Source organism: Hemiscyllium ocellatum, chromosome 49, assembly GCF_020745735.1.
Source record: "Hemiscyllium ocellatum isolate sHemOce1 chromosome 49, sHemOce1.pat.X.cur, whole genome shotgun sequence".
NCBI classification, from domain to species: domain Eukaryota; kingdom Metazoa; phylum Chordata; class Chondrichthyes; order Orectolobiformes; family Hemiscylliidae; genus Hemiscyllium; species Hemiscyllium ocellatum.
In genome coordinates, this window is record NC_083449.1 from 13,029,590 (window position 1) to 13,051,965 (window position 22,376).

General features: G+C 46.0%; 1 protein-coding gene across 3 annotated transcripts; it reads right to left on the minus strand.

Moving 5' to 3' along the window:
• Positions 1–1,308: 1,308 nt before the first annotated feature.
• LOC132837357 (zinc finger protein 664-like) lies at positions 1,309–15,300 on the minus strand. Of its 3 annotated transcripts, none has more exons than XM_060857023.1 (5): positions 15,254–15,300; positions 14,247–14,887; positions 13,468–13,573; positions 6,823–7,011; positions 1,309–3,154 (listed from the first exon to the last, which is right to left on the minus strand). In XM_060857023.1, exons 4-5 carry the CDS (start codon positions 6,827–6,829, stop codon positions 2,595–2,597), a joined length of 567 nt encoding a protein of 188 aa, XP_060713006.1. In that variant the 5' UTR covers positions 6,830–7,011; positions 13,468–13,573; positions 14,247–14,887; positions 15,254–15,300; the 3' UTR covers positions 1,309–2,594. The 3 variants fall into 3 exon arrangements, with proteins under 3 accessions (XP_060713006.1, XP_060713007.1, XP_060713008.1); XM_060857024.1 differs by lacking the exon at positions 15,254–15,300 and adding an exon at positions 15,173–15,205; XM_060857025.1 differs by lacking the exons at positions 13,468–13,573; positions 14,247–14,887; positions 15,254–15,300 and adding an exon at positions 9,015–9,049.
• Between the last annotated feature and the right edge of the window lie 7,076 nt (positions 15,301–22,376).

Here is a 22,376-nt window from a genome sequence, read left to right on the forward strand (position 1 = left end):
GATCGGCTGAGGCTTGGAGGGCCGAAGGGCCAGTTCCTGGGTTCTAATTTTTCTTTGTTAAACAGGCAGCTTTGAACGTTATTTTGTATTGACAGGATAGTTCAGGTTCTTACTCATTTCCATTCAGATATGAAAATTCCACAAGAAAACAGCACTGGCTCTTTGACAGTGCTCACTCCCTCAGCATTGACCCTCTGACAGTGCAGCTCTCACCCTCCGACAGTGCAGCTTTCCCTCAGCACTGACCCCTCAACAGTGCCTGCTCCCATAGTACTGACACTCTGACAGTGCCCACACCTCAGTGCTGAATCTCCAACAGTGCCTGTTCCTTCAGTACTGACCCAGACAGTGCCCACTCCCTTAGTGCTGACCCTCTGACACTGCCCACTCCCTTAGCACTGACCCTCCGACAGTACCCACTCCTGCAGTACTGAACCTCCAACAGTACCCAATCCCTCAGCACTGACCCTCTGACAGTACCCACGCCTGCAGTACTGAACCTCCAATAGTACCCAATCCCTCAGCACTGACCCTCCAACAGTACCCACTCCTGCAGTACTGAACCTCCAATAGTACCCAATCCCTCAGCACTGACCCTCCGACAGTACCCACTCCCTCAGTGCTGAACCTCCGACAGTACCCAATCCCTCAGCACTAACCCCCCGACAGTACCCACTCCTGCAGTACTGAACCTCCAACGGTACCCAATCCCTCAGTGCTGATGCTCTGACACTGACAATGCTTCTTCCCTCAGTGCTGATTCTTCAGCAGTGCAGCACTCCCTCGATACTGACCCTCTGACAGTGCGTACTCCCTCAGCGCTGACTTCAGACAGCGCAGACCCTCTGACAGTATGACATTCCATGAGTAATAACCCTCCAGTAGTGTAGCACTCTCTCCAATACATGGTATATCTGCAGCACTCCCTCAGTGTATATCTATCAGTGTATGTCTATCAGTCAGACTGTGACTGTGTGCCAGTGGACCTGGGTGTGCTAATAAATCCATGTAGGTTTGCACACACATAGTTTTCATGAGCATGCAGGTATTTGTGTCTCCAGAGTGTGCATACAACCACAATGTGCTCAAGTCTGGGTGTGTATTTGCACATACCAGAAAGCATGTGTAAAATTCCATTTATACATACCAAATTGTGTGTAATTGTGTGTGTTTGCGCATAGCAGAATGTGCACATGAGCCAGAAAGTGTGTGTATGCACACCAAATGTAAACATATATGAACATGTAAGTACATGTGGGTATACCAGAGTGTGTACACAAAAGATAGTGTGTGCTTGCACGAGTATACATTGTGAAGATCACGATATTTGATTTTATTTTTGGTTTGCGACCGAAATGGAGAAAGGTCTGTTCTAAAAGAAGGAAGCTGTACAAAGAGATGCAGTGGCTTTATAGCACATTGGGAGCTGTATTTACACTGTCGCTGTGTTGATGTGGGAGAGGAAGTAGCAGGACAGGAGATTGCCAGACACAAGAACCCTGTGGGTGAGCGTTCAAGACCAATCTGCCTGGAGACAGCCTGTTGATTGGGTCCTCGACCAGTATGGGGATTAGGAGTATTCAGTTTGGTCAAAACTCTGTGACTGACTGCTGGGGTGGCACACAGTCCGTGCATGAACAAGGTTGGAGCAGAAAGACTCCAGACTCTAAAGAGGCTACTTCACCATCTCTCCATGCAGACTGGCAACAATGAATTGGAAAGCAGCTCACTGTTCTCACTCACCATTTGTCGAGCAGCTGCTGCCTCTGACCAGTGACTGAGGGACTGAACAGCTAGTGTTCCAAATACTGAGTGTGAGAGTGTGCAAACATTCTGCATGTGAGTCAGTACATGTGCATGTGTGAACATGAACACAGAATCTGCACATGTTTAAAAAGATTCAGCCGTGGGATGTAGGTGTCGCGACCTGGCCAGCACTTATGGTTCCTCCCGAGCTGTCCTTGAGAAGGTGGTGACAACTTTGCGAATTGCTGCAGTGTGTGTGTGTGCGCGCAAAGAGTGTACATACCAGTCAGTGTGTGCGTGTGCAAAGTGTATGCGTGAGAATATGTATGTGCAAAGTGTGTATATGTGACTCAGTGTCTGTCTGTGTGCGCGCGCAAGAAGTCTACGCGTGAATTAGTGTCTGAACATATACGCACAAGTGTGTATGAGTCAGTGTCTGTGTGCAAAGAGTGTACACATGAATCAATGTCTGTGTGTGCAAGCGTCAGTCTGCAAAGTGTGTATGTGAGACACTGTGTGATGTGCTTGCATGAGTCAGGTTGTGGATGTGTGCAAAGAGTATACGCAGGAGTCAACATCTGTGTGTCTTGTGTGTGTGCTTGCATGCAAACAGTGTTGATCACTTCCTGAAACAAATGGCTCGCTCACAGACAGAAATGCAGCCAGCTTTTCCTGGCTGTAGTTTGCCAGCGGGGAACTGGGGCACAAGCAAAAGCCGGATGGACCGACAACACACATCACAATGCTGGCAGAAGTCGATGCGCACGAGAGAGAGAGAGACAGAAATGTAGAGTTTACACGCTGCTGGCCCTTTCCTGCAGATCAAGTTGGCAGAGCGGGGGAGTTCGTCAGAGGGTCACGGTGCCCAGGTGCCGGGTGTGGACTCTTTGGTGCCGCTTGACGTGGGGCGAGCGGGTGAAGCCTTTGCCGCAGACGGTGCACTTGTAGGGCCGCTCGCCGGTGTGGACACGTCCATGCTTCTTGAGCTCGCCAGACTGTGTGAAGTCCTTGCCGCAGACGGTGCACTTGTAGGGCCGCTCGCCGGTGTGGACCCGCCGGTGGGTCAGCAGGTTGGAGGAGTTGACGAAGGCCTTGCCACAGATGCCGCAGGCAAATGGCCTCTCACCCGTGTGGACCCTCTCATGGACAGTTACCTCAGAGAGGTGCTTGAAGGCCTTGCCGCAGGATGCACAGAGGAACGGCCTCTCGCCCGTGTGCACCCGCTGGTGGGTCCTCACTGACGACGGGTGCAGGAAGCCCTTGCCGCAGATGCCGCACTGGTGCCGGGGGCGCCGTCCGTCCTGGTCGTTCAGTCTTCCTCCTCTGGAGGAAATGGGGGCAGGCCCCTCCATGACAATCTCCTTCTCCTCCTGTCGGATCAGCCTTAACCTGTCTCCCTTCGGTGGGACTGAGGGAAGAGAGCACATGAAGAGCAATTTTTTCAGAATGAAGAAGTACAGGGAGCTTTACTCTGTATCTAATCCCATTGTACCTGCCCTGGGAGTGGTCGATGGTGGGGGGGGACAGAGAGAAATGGTGTAGAGGGAACTTTGCTCTGTATCTAATCCCCTGTACCTGTCCTGGGAGTGATCGATGGTTGGGGGGCAGAGGGAAATGGTGTAGAGGGGACTTTGCTCTGTATCTAATCCCCTGTACCTGCCCTGGGAGTGGTCGATGGTTGGGGGGCAGAGGGAAATGGTGTAGAGGGAACTTTGCTATGTATCTAATCCCCTGTACCTGCCCTGGGAGTGGTCGATGGTGGGGGGGCAGAGGGAACTTTGCTCTGTATCTAATCCCATTGTACCTGCCCTGGGAGTGGTCGATGGTGGGGGGGACAGAGAGAAATGGTGTAGAGGGAACTTTGCTCTGTATCTAATCCCCTGTACCTGTCCTGGGAGTGATCGATGGTTGGGGGGCAGAGGGAAATGGTGTAGAGAGAACTTTGCTCTGTATCTAATCCCCTGTACCTGTCCTGGGAGTGATCGATGGTGGGGGGGGGGGGCAGAGGGAAATGGTGTAGAGGGAACTTTGCTCTGTATCTAATCCCTCGTCCTGGGAGTATTTGATGTGTATCCCACGTGATGTAACCTTGCCAACCAGTTTACCACGTGGAACTTTATTGAATGCATTACTGAAGTCCATACAGACAACCTCCAGCACTCTGCCCTCATCAATCCTCTTTTTCACTTTTTTAAAACACTCAATCAAGTTAGTGAGACATGATTTCCCATCCACAAAGCCATGTTGATGATCCCTAATCAGTCCTTAACTTTCCAAATACATGTACAGAGGAACCTCGATTATCTGAACATCAATTATCTGAATTTTGGATTATTCAAAGATCTCATGGTCCCGATAGAAACATTACATCAAAGCGGTGTTTCCAATACTGATGGCTTCTCTTGTTTACAATGATTAAAAATGAATTCAGCTTACTGAAATGCGGATGAGAACATTCCTGGACATCGATGGGAGCACAGGCACTGTCTCTAAATGTTTGATCACCAGCCCTGTCTTTTTTTCTCTCTCTCTCTCTCTCTCTCTCTCCATATTTTCCCTGGAGTTCTATACAAGGGGTTTCAGCAATGCTGCAGATCCCTTACACACAAAGTGTGTGTCTGCTCAGAAACAAACCCTGAGACAGAGAGAGGAAAAAGGAAACTTCAGCAAACTCCGAGCCCTAGAGGAGAGGCATTGAATCAGTTAACCGAATAATCAATTATCCAAAGGAAATACCACCTGCCCATCTTGTTTGAATAATCGAGGTTCCCCTGTACACCCTATCCCTCAGAATTCGCTCCAACAACTTACTGATCTGATATTAGGCTGACTGGTCTATAGTTCCCTGGCTTTTCCTTACCACCTTTCTTTATTAGTGGCACTATGTTAGCCAACCTCCAGTCTTCCAGCACCTCACCTGTGACTATCAATGATACACTTTCGCAGCAAGGGGCCCAGCAATCACTTCACTAGCTTCCCACAGAGTTCTAGGGCACACCTGACCCAGGGATTTATCTGAAAATGTGTTGCTGGAAAAGCGCAGCAGGTCAGGCAGCATCCAAGGAACAGGAAATTCGACGTTTCGGGCATAAGCCCTTCATCAGGAATCGGGTTTATGCCTGAAACGTTGAATTTCCTGTTCCTTGGATGCTGCCTGACCTGCTGCACTTTTCCAGCAACACATTTTCAGCTCTGATCTCTAGCATCTGCAGACCTCACTTTCTCCCCAGGGATTTATCCACCTTTCTGGATTTTAAGACCTCCAGCACCTCCTCTTCTTCTGTAAAGTGGACTTTTCAAAATATCACTGTTTCTCCAAGCTCTCTAGCTTCCATGTCCTTCTCCACAGTAAATACTGATGCAAAATACTCATTTAGTATCTCAACCCATCTCCAGTGGTTCCACACATGAATGGATTTGTTGTTCTTTATGGGGCCCTATTCTCTTCCAAGTTACACTTATGTCCTTAATGTATTATGGGCGGCACGGTGGCTCAATGGATAGCATTGCAGCCTCACAGCACCAGGAGCCCAGGTTCAATTCCAGCCTCGGGTGACTGTCTGTGTGGAGTTTGCACGTTCTCCCAGTGCCTGCATGGGTTTCTTCTGGGTGCTCCGGTTTCCTCCTGCGGTCCAAAAATGTGCAGGCCAGGTGAATTGGCAATGCTAAATTCAAAGGGAAATGGGTTACTCTTCGGAGGGTCGGTGTGGACTGGTTGGGCAAAGGGCCTGTTTCCACACTGTAGGGAATCCAATCAGGTATTTGTAGAACCCCTTTTGATTTTGCCAAAGCTATCTCACATGTCCTTTTTGCGCTCTTGATTTCCCTCGAGTATGCTCCTACTGCCCTTATCCTCCTGGGGGGATTCACTCAATCTCAGCTCTCTATACCTGCCATACACCTCCTTTTTATTGATCAGAACCTCAATTTCTCTAGTCATACAGCATTCCGTGTAACTACCAGCCTTGCCCTTCACACCAACAGGAACATACTGCCTCTGGCCTCTTACCTCATTTTTGAAGGCTTCCCACTTTCCAACTGTCCCTTCACCTGTGAATAGTCTCACCCAACCAACTTTTGAAAGTTCTTGCATAAGACCGTCAAAAATAGCCGTCCTCCAACTGAGAACTTTAACTTTTAGATCAGGTCTATCTTTCTCCATAACTATATTTAAACTAATAGAATTCAGATCACTACCCCCAAAGTGTTCTGCCCACTGACTCCTCAGTCATTTGCCCTGCCTTATTTCCCATGAGAAAGTCAAAGTTTCACTCCTTCTCTCATAGGTACACCCACATACCGAATAAGAACATTTTTTCGAGTACATTAACAAATTCCTCTCCATCCAAGCCCTTAACATTATGGCAGTTCCAGTCTATGTTTGGAAATTTAAAATCCCCTACCATTACAACACTGTCATCTTTACAGATATCTGAGATCTCGTTAAAATTTTCCACTGACTATTGGGGTTCCACACAAATAATTTCCCCAGACATAATCCCCGGAATATCTCTCCCAGAGAAAAAAAACCCTGTTCCCACTCCAAGGATGCTTCCAAACCTGAGTGTTTGCTCTCTCAATTTCTATTTTTTTTGCTTCCCTCTGCAAACTCATGTCATCTTCACTCCTTGCCTTTCCGTCTATTTTAGTATGTCATCCACAGGCTTAGCAACAGTATACTCACTCTCCTTGTCCAAGTCCTGAATAGATGTTGGAAACAACTGTAGCCCCAACACTGATCCCTACGGTACTGCACGGATAACCAGCCTGTAGATGTCACACACCTGCTCCCCCCCCCAAATCCCACCTTAAACCCAACTCCTTGGGCAGAAAGGTTCGCCTCACTTGGATGGGATTGTGAAAATTTGGGATCACATTCCCAGGAGCTTAGAAGAATGAGATAGGGATACGATGGAACAGGAGATGGAGGCAGAGGTGAGGGGGAAATGAGAGTAGCAAGCATATGGCTAGCAGTCTGACGAAGGAAGGGGAGAGGGCTGAGTGGTCTGAGGCTATTCCCTGTTTAGATCATTCCCACCTGCCTCACACAGGCATGGTCCCTCCTCCTAAACCTACCTGCCATCCCACGGGATGTAGTGTCAGACGTCTGAAAAGGGCAGAGGGTGGGGGAAGGAGGTGGAGAGACTCAGCAGAGGCAAGGACTTTTCCTGTGCACCCAGTGTAGCCCTCACCCCACCCAGTACTTCTCAAGTGCCTCCTGTCTGCTTTCCCCGCATAGACGTCCCTTCTGTGACAGCTTGGTGCCTAGAGAGAGAGAGAGAGAGAGAGAGAGAAAACACACAGAAGAATAGAGAGATGGTAGTTAAACAAGAAAATATGGAAATACTCTGGACCACTCCACACTGGGGTGGTGGTGGCACAATAACAACAATTCAGTTTCACATTTGGGCAGTGGTGTCACACTGATAGCAGACCCCCCACACTGGGGCAGTGGTGTCACACTGATAGCAGTCCCCCCACACTGGGGCAGTGGTGTCACACTGATAGCAGACCCCCCACACTGGGGCAGTGGTGTCACACTGATAGCAGTCCCCCCACACTGGGGCAGTGGTGTCACACTGATAGCAGTCCCCCCACACTGGGGCAGTGGTGCCACATTGATAGCAGTCCCCCTTCACCCTGGGGCAGTGGTGCCACACTGATAGCAGTCCCCCTTCACCCTGGGGCAGTGGTGCCACACTAATAGCCGTCACCCTTTACAGTAGGGTAGTGGTGTCACCCTGATGGCAGACGTCTTCACGCTGGGGCAGTGGTGTCACAATGATAGCAGTCCCCCCTCACACTGGGGCAGTGCTGACACACTGATAGCAGTCACCCTTTACAGTGGGGTAGTGGTGTCACACCGATAGCAGTCCACCCCGCTCACACTGGGGCAGTGGTGTCATACTGACAGAAGTTTTTGACGCACCCCCCCCCCCCTACACTGAGGCAGTCGTTTCACACTGATAGCAGATCCCCCCCCCCACCCCACACACTCTTCCCCCCCCCCCACCCCACACACTCTTCCCCCCACACACACACACACTCACACTGGGGCAGTGGTGTCACACTGATAGCAGACCCCCCCACACTTGGGCAATGGTGTCACATTGAAAGCAGTCCCCCTTCACCCTGGGGCAGTGGTGTCACACTGATAGCAGTCCCCCTTCAGCCTGGGGCAGTGTGTCACACTGGTAGCCATCACCATTTACAGTGGGGTAGTGGTGTCACCCTGATAGCAAACCTCTTCATGCTGGGGCAGTGGTGTCACACTGATAGCAGTTTCCCCCTCACACTGGGGCAGTGCTGACACACTGATAGCAGTCCCCACCCCCATACGGGGCAGTGGTGTCACACTGATAGCAGTCCCCCCCTCACACTGGGGCAGTGGTGTCACACTGATAGCAGACCCCCCACACTGGGGCAGTGGTGTCACACTGATAGCAGACCCCCCACACTGGGGCAGTGGTGTCACACTGATAGCAGACCCCCCACACTGGGGCAGTGGTGTCACACTGATAGCAGACCCCCCACACTGGGGCAGTGGTGTCACACTGATAGCAGTCTCCCCACACTGGGCAGTGATGTCACTCTGATAGCAGACCCCCCACACTGGGGCAGTGATGTCACTCTGATAGCAGACCCCCCACACTGGGGCAGTGGTGTCACACTGATAGCAGACCCCCCACACTGGGGCAGTGGTGTCACACTGATAGCAGACCCCCCACACTGGGGCAGTGGTGTCACACTGATAGCAGTCTCCCCACACTGGGACAGTGGTGTCACACTGATAGCAGTCTCCCCACACTGGGCAGTGATGTCACTCTGATAGTAGTCCACCCCCCAGACTGGGGCAATGGTTTCACATTGATCACAACCTTTTCACACTGGGGCAGTGGTGTCACACTGATAGCAGTCCCCCCCACACTGGGGCAGTGGTGTCACACTGATAGCAGACCCCCCCCACACTGGGGCAGTGGTGTCACACTGATAGCAGTCCCCCCACACTGGGGCAGTGGTGTCACACTGATAGCAGTCCCCCCACACTGGGGCAGTGGTGTCACACTGATAGCAGTCCCCCCACACTGGGACAGTGGTGATCCCTTTCCTCTGTTAGATGGTAGATACAAATGGCATTTTCATTACATATTGTTTTTTTCTATACTCTCTCTGATCCCTGAAATCTGCACCTACCTATCTCTGTGTTAGATTACAGATTTTAAAAAATATATTTTTGCAATTATTTTGTTTTTAAGTCTTTCTCTGACCTGTTTCTGTGCCTTAAGGCCTCCTTTTGTTGATCTCCTCAATGCGCAGGCGCCGCTTCCCAGCCGGCAACGCACCTGCGCGCGCACTCAATCCCACGGGCAATGCACCTGCGCACTTGCCCACCTCATGGCCACAACGGCGTCACGCCTGCGCACCCGCCCCCATCATACACCCCCCCGCCCCCCCACAAACGTTTTGAGGAATGGGGAGTTTTCACATGCGCCGTGCATTGTGGGTTGGGCGCCCGTCCATTGCGCTGCACCCCGCAATACCCCCACTTTTACCCCCGCCAGCACTGTCGGGGAGGTGAGGGTGCATCCATCCTTCTGTCAATGTTTATGAGGTGACACATCTCCCCCCAACCCCCATTAACTCACTGCCATGAACTGTCCCCCCAGCTGCATGAATCTAAATAGGGATGGCAACAGTCTCAAGAACCAGTTAATGTTCTGTGGACCAGGGACAAAATCCCATCATGGCAGAATTTTAATTCAAGAATAACTTGAAAATAAGTGTTTAATGCCAGTTCTCAGGGAAAAATAAATATGGTCCTCTAATGTCCTTTAGGAAACAAAATCTGCTATCCTTTCCTGTTCTGGCTGACACATGATTGCACTTTCACAGCAATGTGGTAGGCACTGACCTGCCCTCAGGGCAAATAGGGGCTCTGCCCGAGTGGTATTATCGCTAGACTGTTAATTCAGAGTCAAAAAGTGTGGTGCTGGAAAGTCACAGCAGGTCAAGCAGCATCCGAGAAGCAGGAGAATTGAGGTTTCGGGCATAAGCCCTTCACCTGCATTGGATCAGAGACATAGGTAATATTCTGCAGACCAGACCAGGTTCAAATCCTGCTACGGCAGATTGCATAATTTGATATCAGTAAAATCTGGAAGTAAGAGTCTAATGACAGTGAATCCATTGTCAATTGTTGGAAAAACCTATGTGGTTCACTAATGCCCTTTAGGGAAGGAGTCTGCCATCCTCTCCCAGTCTATCCAACATGTAATCCCGACCCACAGCAATGTGGTTGACTCTTAACTGCCCAATTAGGGATAGGCAATAAATGCTTGCTTGGCCAGTGATGCCCTCATCCCGAAATGAATAAACAAAGTTATCAAATTGCTTCTGTTAGTTTCTGCTTTGTGAATATGAGTCCAGTTATTAATCCATATCTGGCAGTTTCCACAAGGTGAATGTATGAGTTTTGTTATGAATATGTACCTGTTAGATTCTACACTGTGAATATGTGACAGCAGTTATCATGCAGTCCCCTCAGTTTCTGCTCTGTAAACTGAAAATGTAGCTATTAATCTGCACTTGGCAGTTTCTGGTTTGTGAATGTGTGTAATTACCATTCGCTCCCTGTAATTTTCTCCTATTTGAACATATGAGTTTAGTTATCATTCTGTGCCTGTGGAGACTAGGGAATTTGGAGAATTAAGACAGTCCACATGACAGAAGAGATGGCTCTGGAGATTTTAAAAAATATATAAAGGTGACTAAATCTCCAGGACATGATCAAATATATCCCAGGATACTGTGGGAAGCTCTCTTGATAATTTGAACAAATGACATTGTTTTCTTGCTTGTTTGTAATATTTTATAAGGAGGGTCCCTGTCAGTTATTGCAATACAAATGTGTGACTGTAGTTAACAAATCTGTACTTGTCAGTTAATGGTTAATATGAATATGTGAGTACCATCAATCTGTCCCTGTCAGTTACTGCAATGTGAATGGGTGACTGTAGTTATCAAGCTGTAGCTCTGCCTCTGCTGAATGAATGAGTGTTGTTATGCATCTACATCTTCAGTTTCTAATGGTGAACGTGTGAATGTAGTTACAATGCTATACCTGTCAGTTTTTGCTTGTCAGTCTGAATATAGTTATTAATCTGCACCTGTCAGATTCTGCTCTGTGAAACTGTGAGATTAGTTATCAAACTGTACTTGTCAGTTTATGCAAAATGAAACTGGGAGTATTATCATTAATCTGTTCCTGTCAGTTTCTCCTGTGTGGATGTGATAGAGCAAGTTTGATAACAAATCTGTCAGTAACTACTCTGTCAATGCCTGAGTGTATTTGCCAATCTGTCCCTGTCAGTTTCAGCTCTGTATGTTTGAGAGTACAGTTATTAATCTGTCCTGTCAGTCTCTGCTATGTGAATATGCGAGTGCATTTATCAATCTTTCCCTATCAGCTTCTGTGTTGTGAGTATGTCATTTGCATAGCCATTTTTGGAATGTAAATATGCAAATACAGTTACCAATTTCTACTGTATGTGCCAGTGAGTGTCACTAGCAATCTGTGCAGTGTGACTGATTGTACAGGGATCAATCGTTCTCTGTTCATTTCTGCTCTGAGAATATATAAGTATAGTTATCAACCTGTATATACCAGCTTCCGCTTTGTGAATCTGTGAATTTAGTTATCAATCCATACCTGTCTTTTTCTGCTCTGTGAAAGTGTGAGTGCAGTTATCAATCTGTACCTGTCAGTTCTGGCTCCATGCATTTGTTTTTGTCATGGCAAAGCAAAGGGGCTTTGTAACTACCATAGGGTAGAGTCAAACTGAGAGGAATGATAGCAAGGGCTGTTCTTCAGAATGCTTTCAGCCTTTCTCAGTGCATAGTTATATACATTTATGAATATTGATGAGAAATTTAATAGATACTAACAAAAGAACGTAACACCTAAGGGAAAGGGCAATGAACTTTGCAGCTGATTGACCACAATGTTCCTTCTACAGGAACGAGAATTAGCTAATTTATTTCATTATTCTATCATGAATATTATATAGCTCTGATCTGTAGTGTGATGGTGTAAGCCGTCAGCAGTATTTTTCTGATGGTCTATGTGGGGATGAGGAAAGCAAAAGGACTTGCACTTTCTGTAAACAGTGGAGAATATTTAAACTATCAAGGCAAATGTATTGAACATGATTAAACTCTTCTTGCAAAAAAAAGAGAAAGTTTACAAGTTACATGATTTGATTAAATTGATTTGTGGGCGGCACGGTGGCACAGTGGTTAGCACTGCTGCCTCATAGCTCCTGAGACCCAGGTTCAATTCCCGACTCAGGTGACTGACTACGTGGAGTTTGCACGTTCTCCCCGTGTCTGCGTGGGTTTCCTCTGGGTGCTCCGGTTTCCTCCCACAGTCCAAAGATGTGTGGGTCAGGTGAATTGGCCAAGCTAAATTGCCCATAGTGTTAGGTAAGGGGTAAATGTAGGGGTATGGGTGGGTTGCACTTCGGCGGGTCGGTGTGGACTTGTTGGGCCGAAGGGCCTGTTTCCACACTGTAACCCTAATCTTTTTTTCCACTGGCTTAAAAAAGTGATTATTTGATTCTATGGTTAATTTGAAGAAAAATGGCAGTCTATTTTCTTGCTTTTTTGTAATATTTCATAGGGAGGGTCAAGTGGGACTTTTTGTTGAAAATTTAAGTGAATTCGGAAACAAAGTCACACAATTATTTTTAACAAAAACGTACTGCTGGGCAGAGGGAAAACATGGTTTCTATTCCTGAAAGATGAACAATTTCAGAATGATGTTATGATAAAAGTTGGGTTAGCAGCTCCTGTGCTGCCTTGACATATCTATTGAAATGGAATGCTTGTTGAATTGGATTAGAATTGTCTGGTCTGAAAATGTGTTGCTGGAAAAGCGCAGCAGGTCACTGAAAATGTGTTGCTAATGTGGCCTGCTGCGCTTTTCCAGCAACACATTTTCAGCTCTGATCTCCAGCATCCGCAGTCCTCACTTTCTCCTAGAATTGTCTGGTACTTGGTTTTGTCTCAATTTGGAGGTGTCTGATGGAGGAGCAGTGCTCCAAAAGCTAGTGTTTCCTAATAATTTTTAACTTTGGTTTTGTCTGGTTTTGACTTGATAGGCTCAAGTGTCTTTTTGTGTACTGTGGACTCCTAAGAGCCATAAACATTTTGTATGTATCTGCTTCTGGTACCTGCGGTGTATATAAAAATATGTCACTGTCAGTCTTTGTACCTTGTGTGTCGATACAGTGAGTGCATTTTTAACTCAATCTGCATCGGTCAGTACCTTTGTGTACATGTGTATGTGTGTACTCAGTCATGATTCACTACCTATCAGTGACACTATTTGTTACTATGTAACAGCACACTCTCTTTGTCCATCTGGCTTGTGACATTGAAAATGCCCTGAAATCTTGATTTAGTTCCCAATTCTGTACTTTAGGTAAGGAGTCAGCCTATAACACTTCTACCATGGTGTGAATGTTCATGGGCTATGAATGATATTAATTGGAACTGAGCAGATATCTATTGAGAATGAAGAAAAAGAGCAAGCTTGTCTTTCCTCGGCTAATTTTTCATTTGTTTGGATACATCTCCAGAAATTGAGCTCAATCTAAATCTGATTCAATCTGCTCTGTGACCATGGAATGCGTGTTCTCTGCTTTGACAGTGGTAACATACCTGGTGTTTGTTTGAAGCAGCTGGTCACGCTTGGTTTTGCACTGAGAGAATATTACATTGCCTTGGTCCATCGAGTATTTGCTTGGAGGAACACAGGAATTTTCAGCTGTAAGATAATGTAAGCTGAATTAGGCAAGATCACACTAATCAATGCAGCAATCAGTTAATAATGATTAGGGTTTTTTAAACCCAGCAATTCGAACAGTACCAGGTTTTGATTCCACTCTTGCCCTGAGTTGCTCCTGATACCTTTTTCTTTTATTTCCAATTTCTTTAACCATTTCTGTTTCCTACAGTGCACATGGATGTACATTGTTGTTAGTCTTTGTATTTTGTGTGTCAATACATTGAGTGTATCTGGGATTAAATCTGAATCAGTCAGTTCCTTTGTGTATGTGTGTCTGCTCAGTAATGAGTCAATAATTGTCATATATGGCTGTCGAAATGATGTAGCAGCGTGATGTCATTGTCTACCTGGTTTGTGACATTTAAAATGTCTTTAAGTGTAATCTTGATTTAGTTCCCAGCTGTGTACTTTAGACAAGGAGTCAGCCTATCACACTTCAAACATGGTGTGAATATTAATGCCTTATGAATGATATTAATTGGAACTGGGAAGACATCAACGGAGACTGGAGAGAAAAAAAAAACTTGTCTTTCCACGGTTGTGTCTGACTATTTGTTGGATAAATCTCTGGAAATTGAACTCAAACGAAGTCTGATTCAATCTGCTCTAAGATTGTGGAAAGGATGTTTTCTGCACTGACATGGTAACATACCTAGTGTTTGTTAGAAGTAGCTGGTCACACATGGCTTTGTAGAGAGGGAATATTACATTGTCTTGATCCTTCGAATACTTGTTTGGAGGGAGACAGAAGATTTTTCAGCTGTAAGTCAACATAAGCCAAGCTCGGCAAGATCAAACTGATCAGTGTGGCATTCAGTTAATAATCATTCGGGATTTTTAAAACTCAGCAATTCGAACAGAACCAAATTTTGATTTCACTCTTGCCCTGAGTGGCTCCTCGTTTTCTCATTCCAATTTTTTAACGATTGGGTGAGATCCAGAAACTAACATCTGTACATCTCCATGACTGAAGCAGCTGCAATTCTGACAAACATCAATATCAAGTTGCCTATACACGAATTGAAGGAAAGAAGAGGCGCTATTTCTAATGTTTTACTCGAAACATTAAAACTGTTCGCTCTATTACATGTCCTTTTACGATTGTCACACAATTATAGTCTGTGCATCCATTATTCACTGCCCAATATCAACAGACAGCCTGGAACAGAAGGGCTTATGCCCGAAACGTCGAATTTCCTGTTCCTTCGATGCTGCCTGACCTGCTGCGTTTTTCCAGCAACACATTTTCAGCTCTGATCTCCAGCATCTGCAGACCTCACTTTCTCCTCCAGCCTGAAACAGAAGCCAAACAATGAATTGCCATCAGTGTTCAGAGGATTGCAAACCACAACAATGTCCCACAGCAGCTCCTTCCCGCTCTGTCTCCCCCAGCAGGCACCTACACACACACACACAGCCCGAGAAATGCCTCCCCCTTCCCCCCCAGCCCGCTCACTCCAAGTTCCGGGACCAGTTCCTGCTCCGCTCGGCATCTCACACACAGCTCCCGGCTCTCCCTGAACTCCCCTCCCGAACCAATCCGGGTCTGGGAGCCCCCTCTGTGTCCCAGGCTCCCACCCCGATGTGCTGCTGGATGAAGCCTGCTGTTCCCTCGCTTCCATGGGCGCTGATCTCTCCATTGCGGTCTCTTGCACTCACTGAGTAAATGCTGCTCAATGGCCGCGTTGGGGGAGGGCCTCACGCATGAGTTCCTCTTGTCGGGAACAATTATCGTTGTGAGGGGGCACCGCGCATGCGCTGCTTTCCCCCACTGATTCCTAGAGAGATGCAAAGCAAGAAAACAGACACTTCGGTCCAACCAGATATAACCTAACCCACTTGGCAGCATTTGGCCCATATCCCTTTCAGTCCTTCCTATTTATATACCATCCAGGTGTCTTTTAACTGCTGTCATTGTACCAGCCTTCACCTCTTCCTTCCAGACAAGCAGGAGATGGGGAGATCACAGCAAGTCAGGCAGCATCAAGAGGTGGAGAAATCGACGTTTCGGGTATAAACTTCTCCCAGTCTCCTGCTTGTCTACCTTGGATTCCAGCATCTGCGGTTTCTTTGTCTGCACCACCACCTCATTGCATGCATGCACCCTACTCTGTGTGAAAAAGTTGCTCCTTTGGTCTCCTCTAAACCTTTCCCCTCTCACATTAACTACACCCTCTAGTTCTGGACTCACTCAGCCAAGGAAAAAGACCTGTCGACTTACCCTATCCATGCCCCTCACAATTTTATAAACCTCTATCAGGTCCCCCCCCCCCCCTCCCCAGCCTCTGGTCCAGGGAAAACAGCCCCATCCTATTCAGTCTCTCCCTATAACTCAAGTTTTCCAATCCTGGTAACATGCTTGCAAATTTTTTTCTGAACTTTTTTTCCCCTCACACTACCGCCTAACTGCGGTAGTGCTTGTTTTTTCCACAGCACCCATGTGTGTGTGTTTGTGCAGGTGTGAGACACAGTGAAAGACACAGGGTGCGCGAATCTTTATTCAAATTTCCACCACTAGGAAGAAAGGAAACACCCGAGTGGCCAGTGACAAGCAGTGCCCTTCACATCAAAGGGCAATGCTGTGTGATCAGATAGTGAAGGGGAGGGCAGGAATTGGATCAAAATAGAGTTGGAGGGGGAAATAATACACTCTACTCCCTGTGGTGCCCACCTTCTGACCCCTTTCAAGTTTCAGGGCATCCTTCCGATAGGATGAACACAATATTCCAAACGTAGCCCAACCAATGTCCTGTACAACCATAAATTAACCTCACAATTATCTAAATTAATCTCCATCTGCCACGCCTTAGCCCATCTGATCAAGATCCTATTAAACTCCGAGAACCTTCTTCACTGTCTACTGGACCTCACTGAACCTCTAATTTTGGAGTCACCAGGTAACTTACTAACTAAACCTCCAATGTTCACATCCATAACATTTATATAAATGACAAGAAGTAGTGAACCAGCAGTGAACCTTGCGGCACTTCACTGGTCAGAGGCCTCCAGTGTGAAAGAAAACCTTCCACCACCACCCTCTCTTCTACCTTCGAGCCAGTTCTGTATCCAAATGGCTAGTTCTCCCTATACCCCATGTGATATAACCTTGCTAACCAGTCTACCATGAGGAACTTTATCAAACGCCTTACTGAAGTCTATATATATCACATCAAGCGCTCTGCTGTCATCAATCCTCTTTGTTACTTCTTGAAAAACTCAATCAACTTAGTGAGACATGATTTCCCACATCCAAAGCCATGCTGACTATCCCTAATCAGTCCTTGCCTTTCCAAATACATATAAATATTGTCCCTCGGGATTCCCCCCATTAATGTCAGGCTCACCAGTCTCTTGTTCCCTGGCTTTTCCTTACTACCTTTCTTAAATAGTGGCACCACATTAGCCAACCTCTAGTCTTCTGGCACCTCACCTGTGACTATCGATGATACAAATATCTCAGCAAGGGGCCCAGCAATCACCTCCCTAGCTTTCCAGAGTTGTAAGGTATACCTCATCAGGTCCTGGGAATTTATCCGTCTTTATGCATGTTAAGATATGCAGCACCACCTTTTCTGTAATATGGACACTTTTCAAGGTGTTGCCATCTATTTACCCACATTCTATATCTTCCATTTTCTTCTCCGCAGTAAACACTAATGCAAAATACTCATTAAGAATCTCCCCCATCTTCTGCTGGTGATTGCCTTGCTGATCTTTGAGGCCCCTTATTCTCTCCCTAATTACAATTTCTTCCTTAATGTATTTATAAAATCTATTTGTATTCTCCTTAAAACTACGTGCCAATGTTATCTCATGTCCCCTTTTTGCCCTGTTTTTATACTCTAAGGATCCATGCGATCGCTGCTGTTTATATCTGATACATTATTCCTTTTTTTCTTGACCAAAACCTCAATTTCCTTAGTCCTCCAGCATTCCCTACACCTACCAACCTTTCCTTTCACCCTAACAGGACTGCATCGTGGCTGAACTCTACCTCATTTTTGAAGGCTTCACATTTTCCAGCTATCTCTTTTCTTGTGAACATCTGTCCCCAAGCAACTTTTGAAAGTTCTTGCAACCATGTTTTGAAAGTTCTTGCCTAATAATGTCAAAATATGCCTTCCTCCGATTTAGAACTTTTAGATCAGGCCTATCCTTTTCTATCACTACTATAAAACTAATCCAATTAAGGTTTCTTGCCACAAAGTGCTCCCCCACTGACAACTCAGCCACTTGCCCTACCTTATTTCTCAACAGCAAGTCAAGTTTTGTGCCTTCTTTAGTAGGTTCATCCTACAATTTTCTTGTACATACCAGTCTATGTTAAAATTCTCTATCATTTTCTCACTATTATTCTTACAGATAATCTCCTTACGAATTGTTTCTCAATTTTTGCTGAATACTAGGGTGGGGGGTGGGGTGGGGTGGAGTATACAGTACAACCTCAATAAAGTGATAGAACATAGAACATTACAGTATAGTACAGGCCCTTCAGCCCTCTGTATTGTACCAGACCGTGAAACCCATCTGAAGCCTACCTAGCTTACACTATTCCATTTTCATCCATGTGTTTATCCAATGACCATTTAAATGCCACTTAAAAGTTGTCAAGTCTACTAGTGTTGCAAGCAAGGCATTCCATGCCTTTACTACTGAGTAAAGAATCTACCTCTGACATCTGTCCTGTATCTATTACCCCTCAATTTAAAACTATGTCTCCTCGTGCTAGCCATCAACATCTGAGGAAAATGGCTCTCACCGTCCACCCTATATAACTTCTGATTATTTTGCACGTCTCAATTAAATCACCTTTCAACCTTCTTCTTTCTAATGAAAATAGCATCAAGTCCCTCAGCCTTTCCTCCATACCAGGCAACGTCCTAGCAAATCTCCTCTGAACACTTTCCAAAGCTTCAACATGCTTCTGATAAGCAGAATTGTCAGCAATACTCTAAGTGCGGCTGCGCCAGAGTTTTGTACAGCTGCAATATGGCCCTGAAACTCAATCCCTCTACCAATAAAAGTAGCACACCGTATGTCTTCTTAACAAACCTATCAATTTCGGTGGCAACTTTCAGGGATCTATGTACATGGACAGATCTCTCTGTTCATCTACACTGCCCAGGATCTTACATTAGCTCAACACTCTTTATTCCTGTTGCTCCTTCCAAAGGGAATCACCTCACACTTTTCCACATTAAACTCCATTTACCACCTCTCAGCCCAGCTCTGCAGTTTATCTATATCTTTCTGTAACCTGCAACATCCTTTGGTACTATCCACAACTCCACCAACCTCAGTGTCATCCGCAAATTTATTAACTAATCCTTCTAGGCCCTCATCCAGGTCATTTATAGAAATGACAAGCAGTGGACCCAAAACAGATCCTTGCGGTACCCCACCAGTAATTGAACTCCAGGATAAACATTTCCCATCAACCACCACCCTCTCTTCTTTCAGCTAGCCAATTTCTCATCCAAACCACTAAATCACCCTTTCTTATTTCTTAGTTCCCTTTCTTATTTCTTAGTTCCACTCAAATAACTTTCCTGGATTTTTTCCCAGCAATACCTTTCCTAAGTACATCCATGATGGTATCCCTTGTCGAAAATGCCACAGTCCTCCCCTCTTGCCCCCCTTTCTATCCTCCCGATAGAATTTTTATCTGAGAACATTAAGCTGCTAATCCTGTCCATTCCTGAACCATGTCTCTGTAATTGCCATAATATCCAGTCCCATGGTTCTAACCATACCCTGAGTTCATCTGCATTCCCTGATAGGCCTCTTACATTGTAGTAAATGCAGTTTAATTTATTAGTCCTACCTTTTTCTCTGCTTTGTTCCTTCTTGAGACTGTTTGACTCACTCCCTTTCCCGAGTGTACCAGTCTCAGATTGATCTCTTTTCTCACTATTTCCCTGGGTTCCCCCACCCCCACTCCCCGGCACACACACACACAGACACACACACACACACACACACACACACATTACCAGTTTAAAATCCCTGAGTAGCTGGAGCAAATCTCCTTGCCAGTCCCCCTCCAATTCAGGTGTAATCCATCTTTCTTATGTCAGTCACTTCTACCCCAGAAGAAGTTGCAATACCTCAAAATTGTGCACTCTTCTCCCCTGCACCAGATCCTCAGCCCCACATTCATCTGCTCTATCCTTCTATTCCTACCCTCACTAGCTCATAACGATGGGAGTAATCCAGATATTATTACTCTCAAGGACCTCCTTTTTAAGTTCCTACCTAACTTCCTGCATTTTCCCTTCAGAATCTCATCCTTTCCCCTTTCTATGTCATTAGTTTCAATGTATAGAACGACCTCTTGCTGGTCCCTCTCTCCTTTGGAGAATATTCTACACTCTCTCAGGGATATCCTTGATCTGGACACCAGGGAAATAACGATATTTTGATTTCTTGCTGCTGGGTACAGAAACGTCTGTCTCTGTCTCTGACTAGAGAGAGTCCCCTATTGCAATTGCTTGCTTCGAACATGGCATATTCCTTGTTATATGAGAGCCAGCCCTGGTACCAGAAACTTGGCTATTGGTGCTATATTCCCCTGAGAGTCCAATATCTCCCATATTTTCCAAAACAGCATACATGTTTGAGATGGGGATAGCTACAGGAGACTCCTGCACTACGCCTAACCTTCTTACCTTTCCTGGAGGTAACCCATCTACCTGACTGCATCTGAGATCACACCCATCTACTAAAGACCATCTTTCTCCCTTAACAATCTACAGACCAAGAAAACAGCACTGTCTTACTGCTCTAAAAAATAATCAATGCTCCAGGCTAACTTAGTACCTATTTTTAAAAAATTCAGTCAGGAGTCAGATCTCAACCAAACATCAGTTAGTCATTTCCCAATTCCCTTTCCTCCCAGTTTGAGTAAAGAACTGTGGCTGCGGAGAAAGGACAGAACATTTCAAGCTTGAATATTATCCTTTTATGAAGGTTATTTCTGGGTCATGTTAATATCTCCCCCCTCCAGTTCTCCGAATCTGATCAGGGAGCAGAGAAGTTGACGGTCACTCAGCCCACTTAATGTGCTCCACCATTCAATAACATCAAGACTGATTCAGTTCCTGCAGCCATCGTCACATCCATATTAGAACATAGAACAGTACAACACAGAACAGGCCCTTCAGCCCACGATGTTGTGCCGACCATTGATCCTCATGTAAGGTAAACCTAATGTATGAACCCCCAAATTTCTGTAACCATATACACGTACAGCAGTCTCTTAAATATCCCCAATGACCCTGCTTCCACAACTGCTGCTGGCAACGCAGTCCATGCTCTCACAACTCTCTGCGTAAAGAACCTGCCTCTGACATCCCCTCTATACTTTCCGCCAAACAGCTTAAAACTATGACCCCTCGTGTTAACAATTTCTGCCCTGGGAAAAACAGTTGATAGCCAGAGACTATTTATGCCTCTCATTATCTTGTACACCTCAATTAGGTCCCCTCTCTTCCTTTTTTACCAATGAAAAAAGTCCGAGCTCAGTCAACCTCTCTTCATAAGATAAGCCCTCCATTCCAGGCAGCATCCTGGTAAACCTCCTCTAAACCCTCTCCAAAGCATCCACATCTCTCCTATAATAGGACGACCAGAACTGGACGCAGTATTCCAAGTGCAGTCTAACCAAAGTTTTATAGAGCTGCAACAAGATCTCACGACTCTTAAACTCAATCCCCCTGTTAATGAAAGCCAAAACACCATATGCTTTATTAACAACCCTGTCCACTTGGGTGGCAATTTTAAGCGAGCTATGTACGTGCACACCAAGATCCCACTGTTCCTCCATACTGTCAAGAATCCTATCCATAAGCCTGTACTCAGCTTTCAAGTTCGACCTCCCAAAATGCATCACTTCGCACTTATCCAGGTTGAACTCCATCTGCCACCTCTAAGCCCATCTCTGCATCCTGTCAATGTCCCGCTGCAGCCTACAACAGCCCTCTATACTGTCAACGACACCTCCAACCTTTGTGTCGTCTGCAAACTTGCTGATCCATCCTTCAAACTCCTCATCCATGTCATTAATATAAGTTACAAACAGTAGAGGCCCAAGAACAGAGCCCTGTGGAACATCACTCACCACAGACTTCCAAGCAGAATACTTTCCTTCCACTGCCACTCGCTATGTCAAAAGTAACATGCAGACAGATGTGCAGATTTGGGGGGAAATCAGACACATTTGGCTAAATTTTTGTTATGCAACGCTTTGAAATGTGATTATTTGATTCCATTAATTGGTTGAGAAAATGTATCCAGATTTCTTGTTTTTTTGTGTGTAATACATTCTAGAAAGGGTCAAGAGGAACACGGGGCTCTTTATAACTAATTGTAAGTAATTTGGAAAGAGGTTCTCAATTGAAAAAGAAACTGTTTCTTGCTTTACTGAAAGAAAGAAGAAAGAAATGTCATCTCCTGCCACGGGGTGGCACTGCTGCGTCACAGCGCCAGAGACCCGCGTTGGGAATTGTGTAGAGTTTGCACATTCTCCCCGTGTTTGCGTAGGTTTCCTCCCACACTCCAAAATTGCCCGTAGTGTTCGGTGAAGGGGTAAATGTAAAGGGGTGGGTCTTCGGAGGGTCTGTGTCGACTGTTGGGCCGAAGGGCCTGCTTCTACATTAAGTAATCTAAGCTAAAATGTGGGGATGACAGCTACTTTGCTGCTATGATACATTTATAGAGATGGAATGCTGACTGATTGGGATTATAGTTGTTTGCTGCTAACCTTTGATCAGTGCAGACTCAA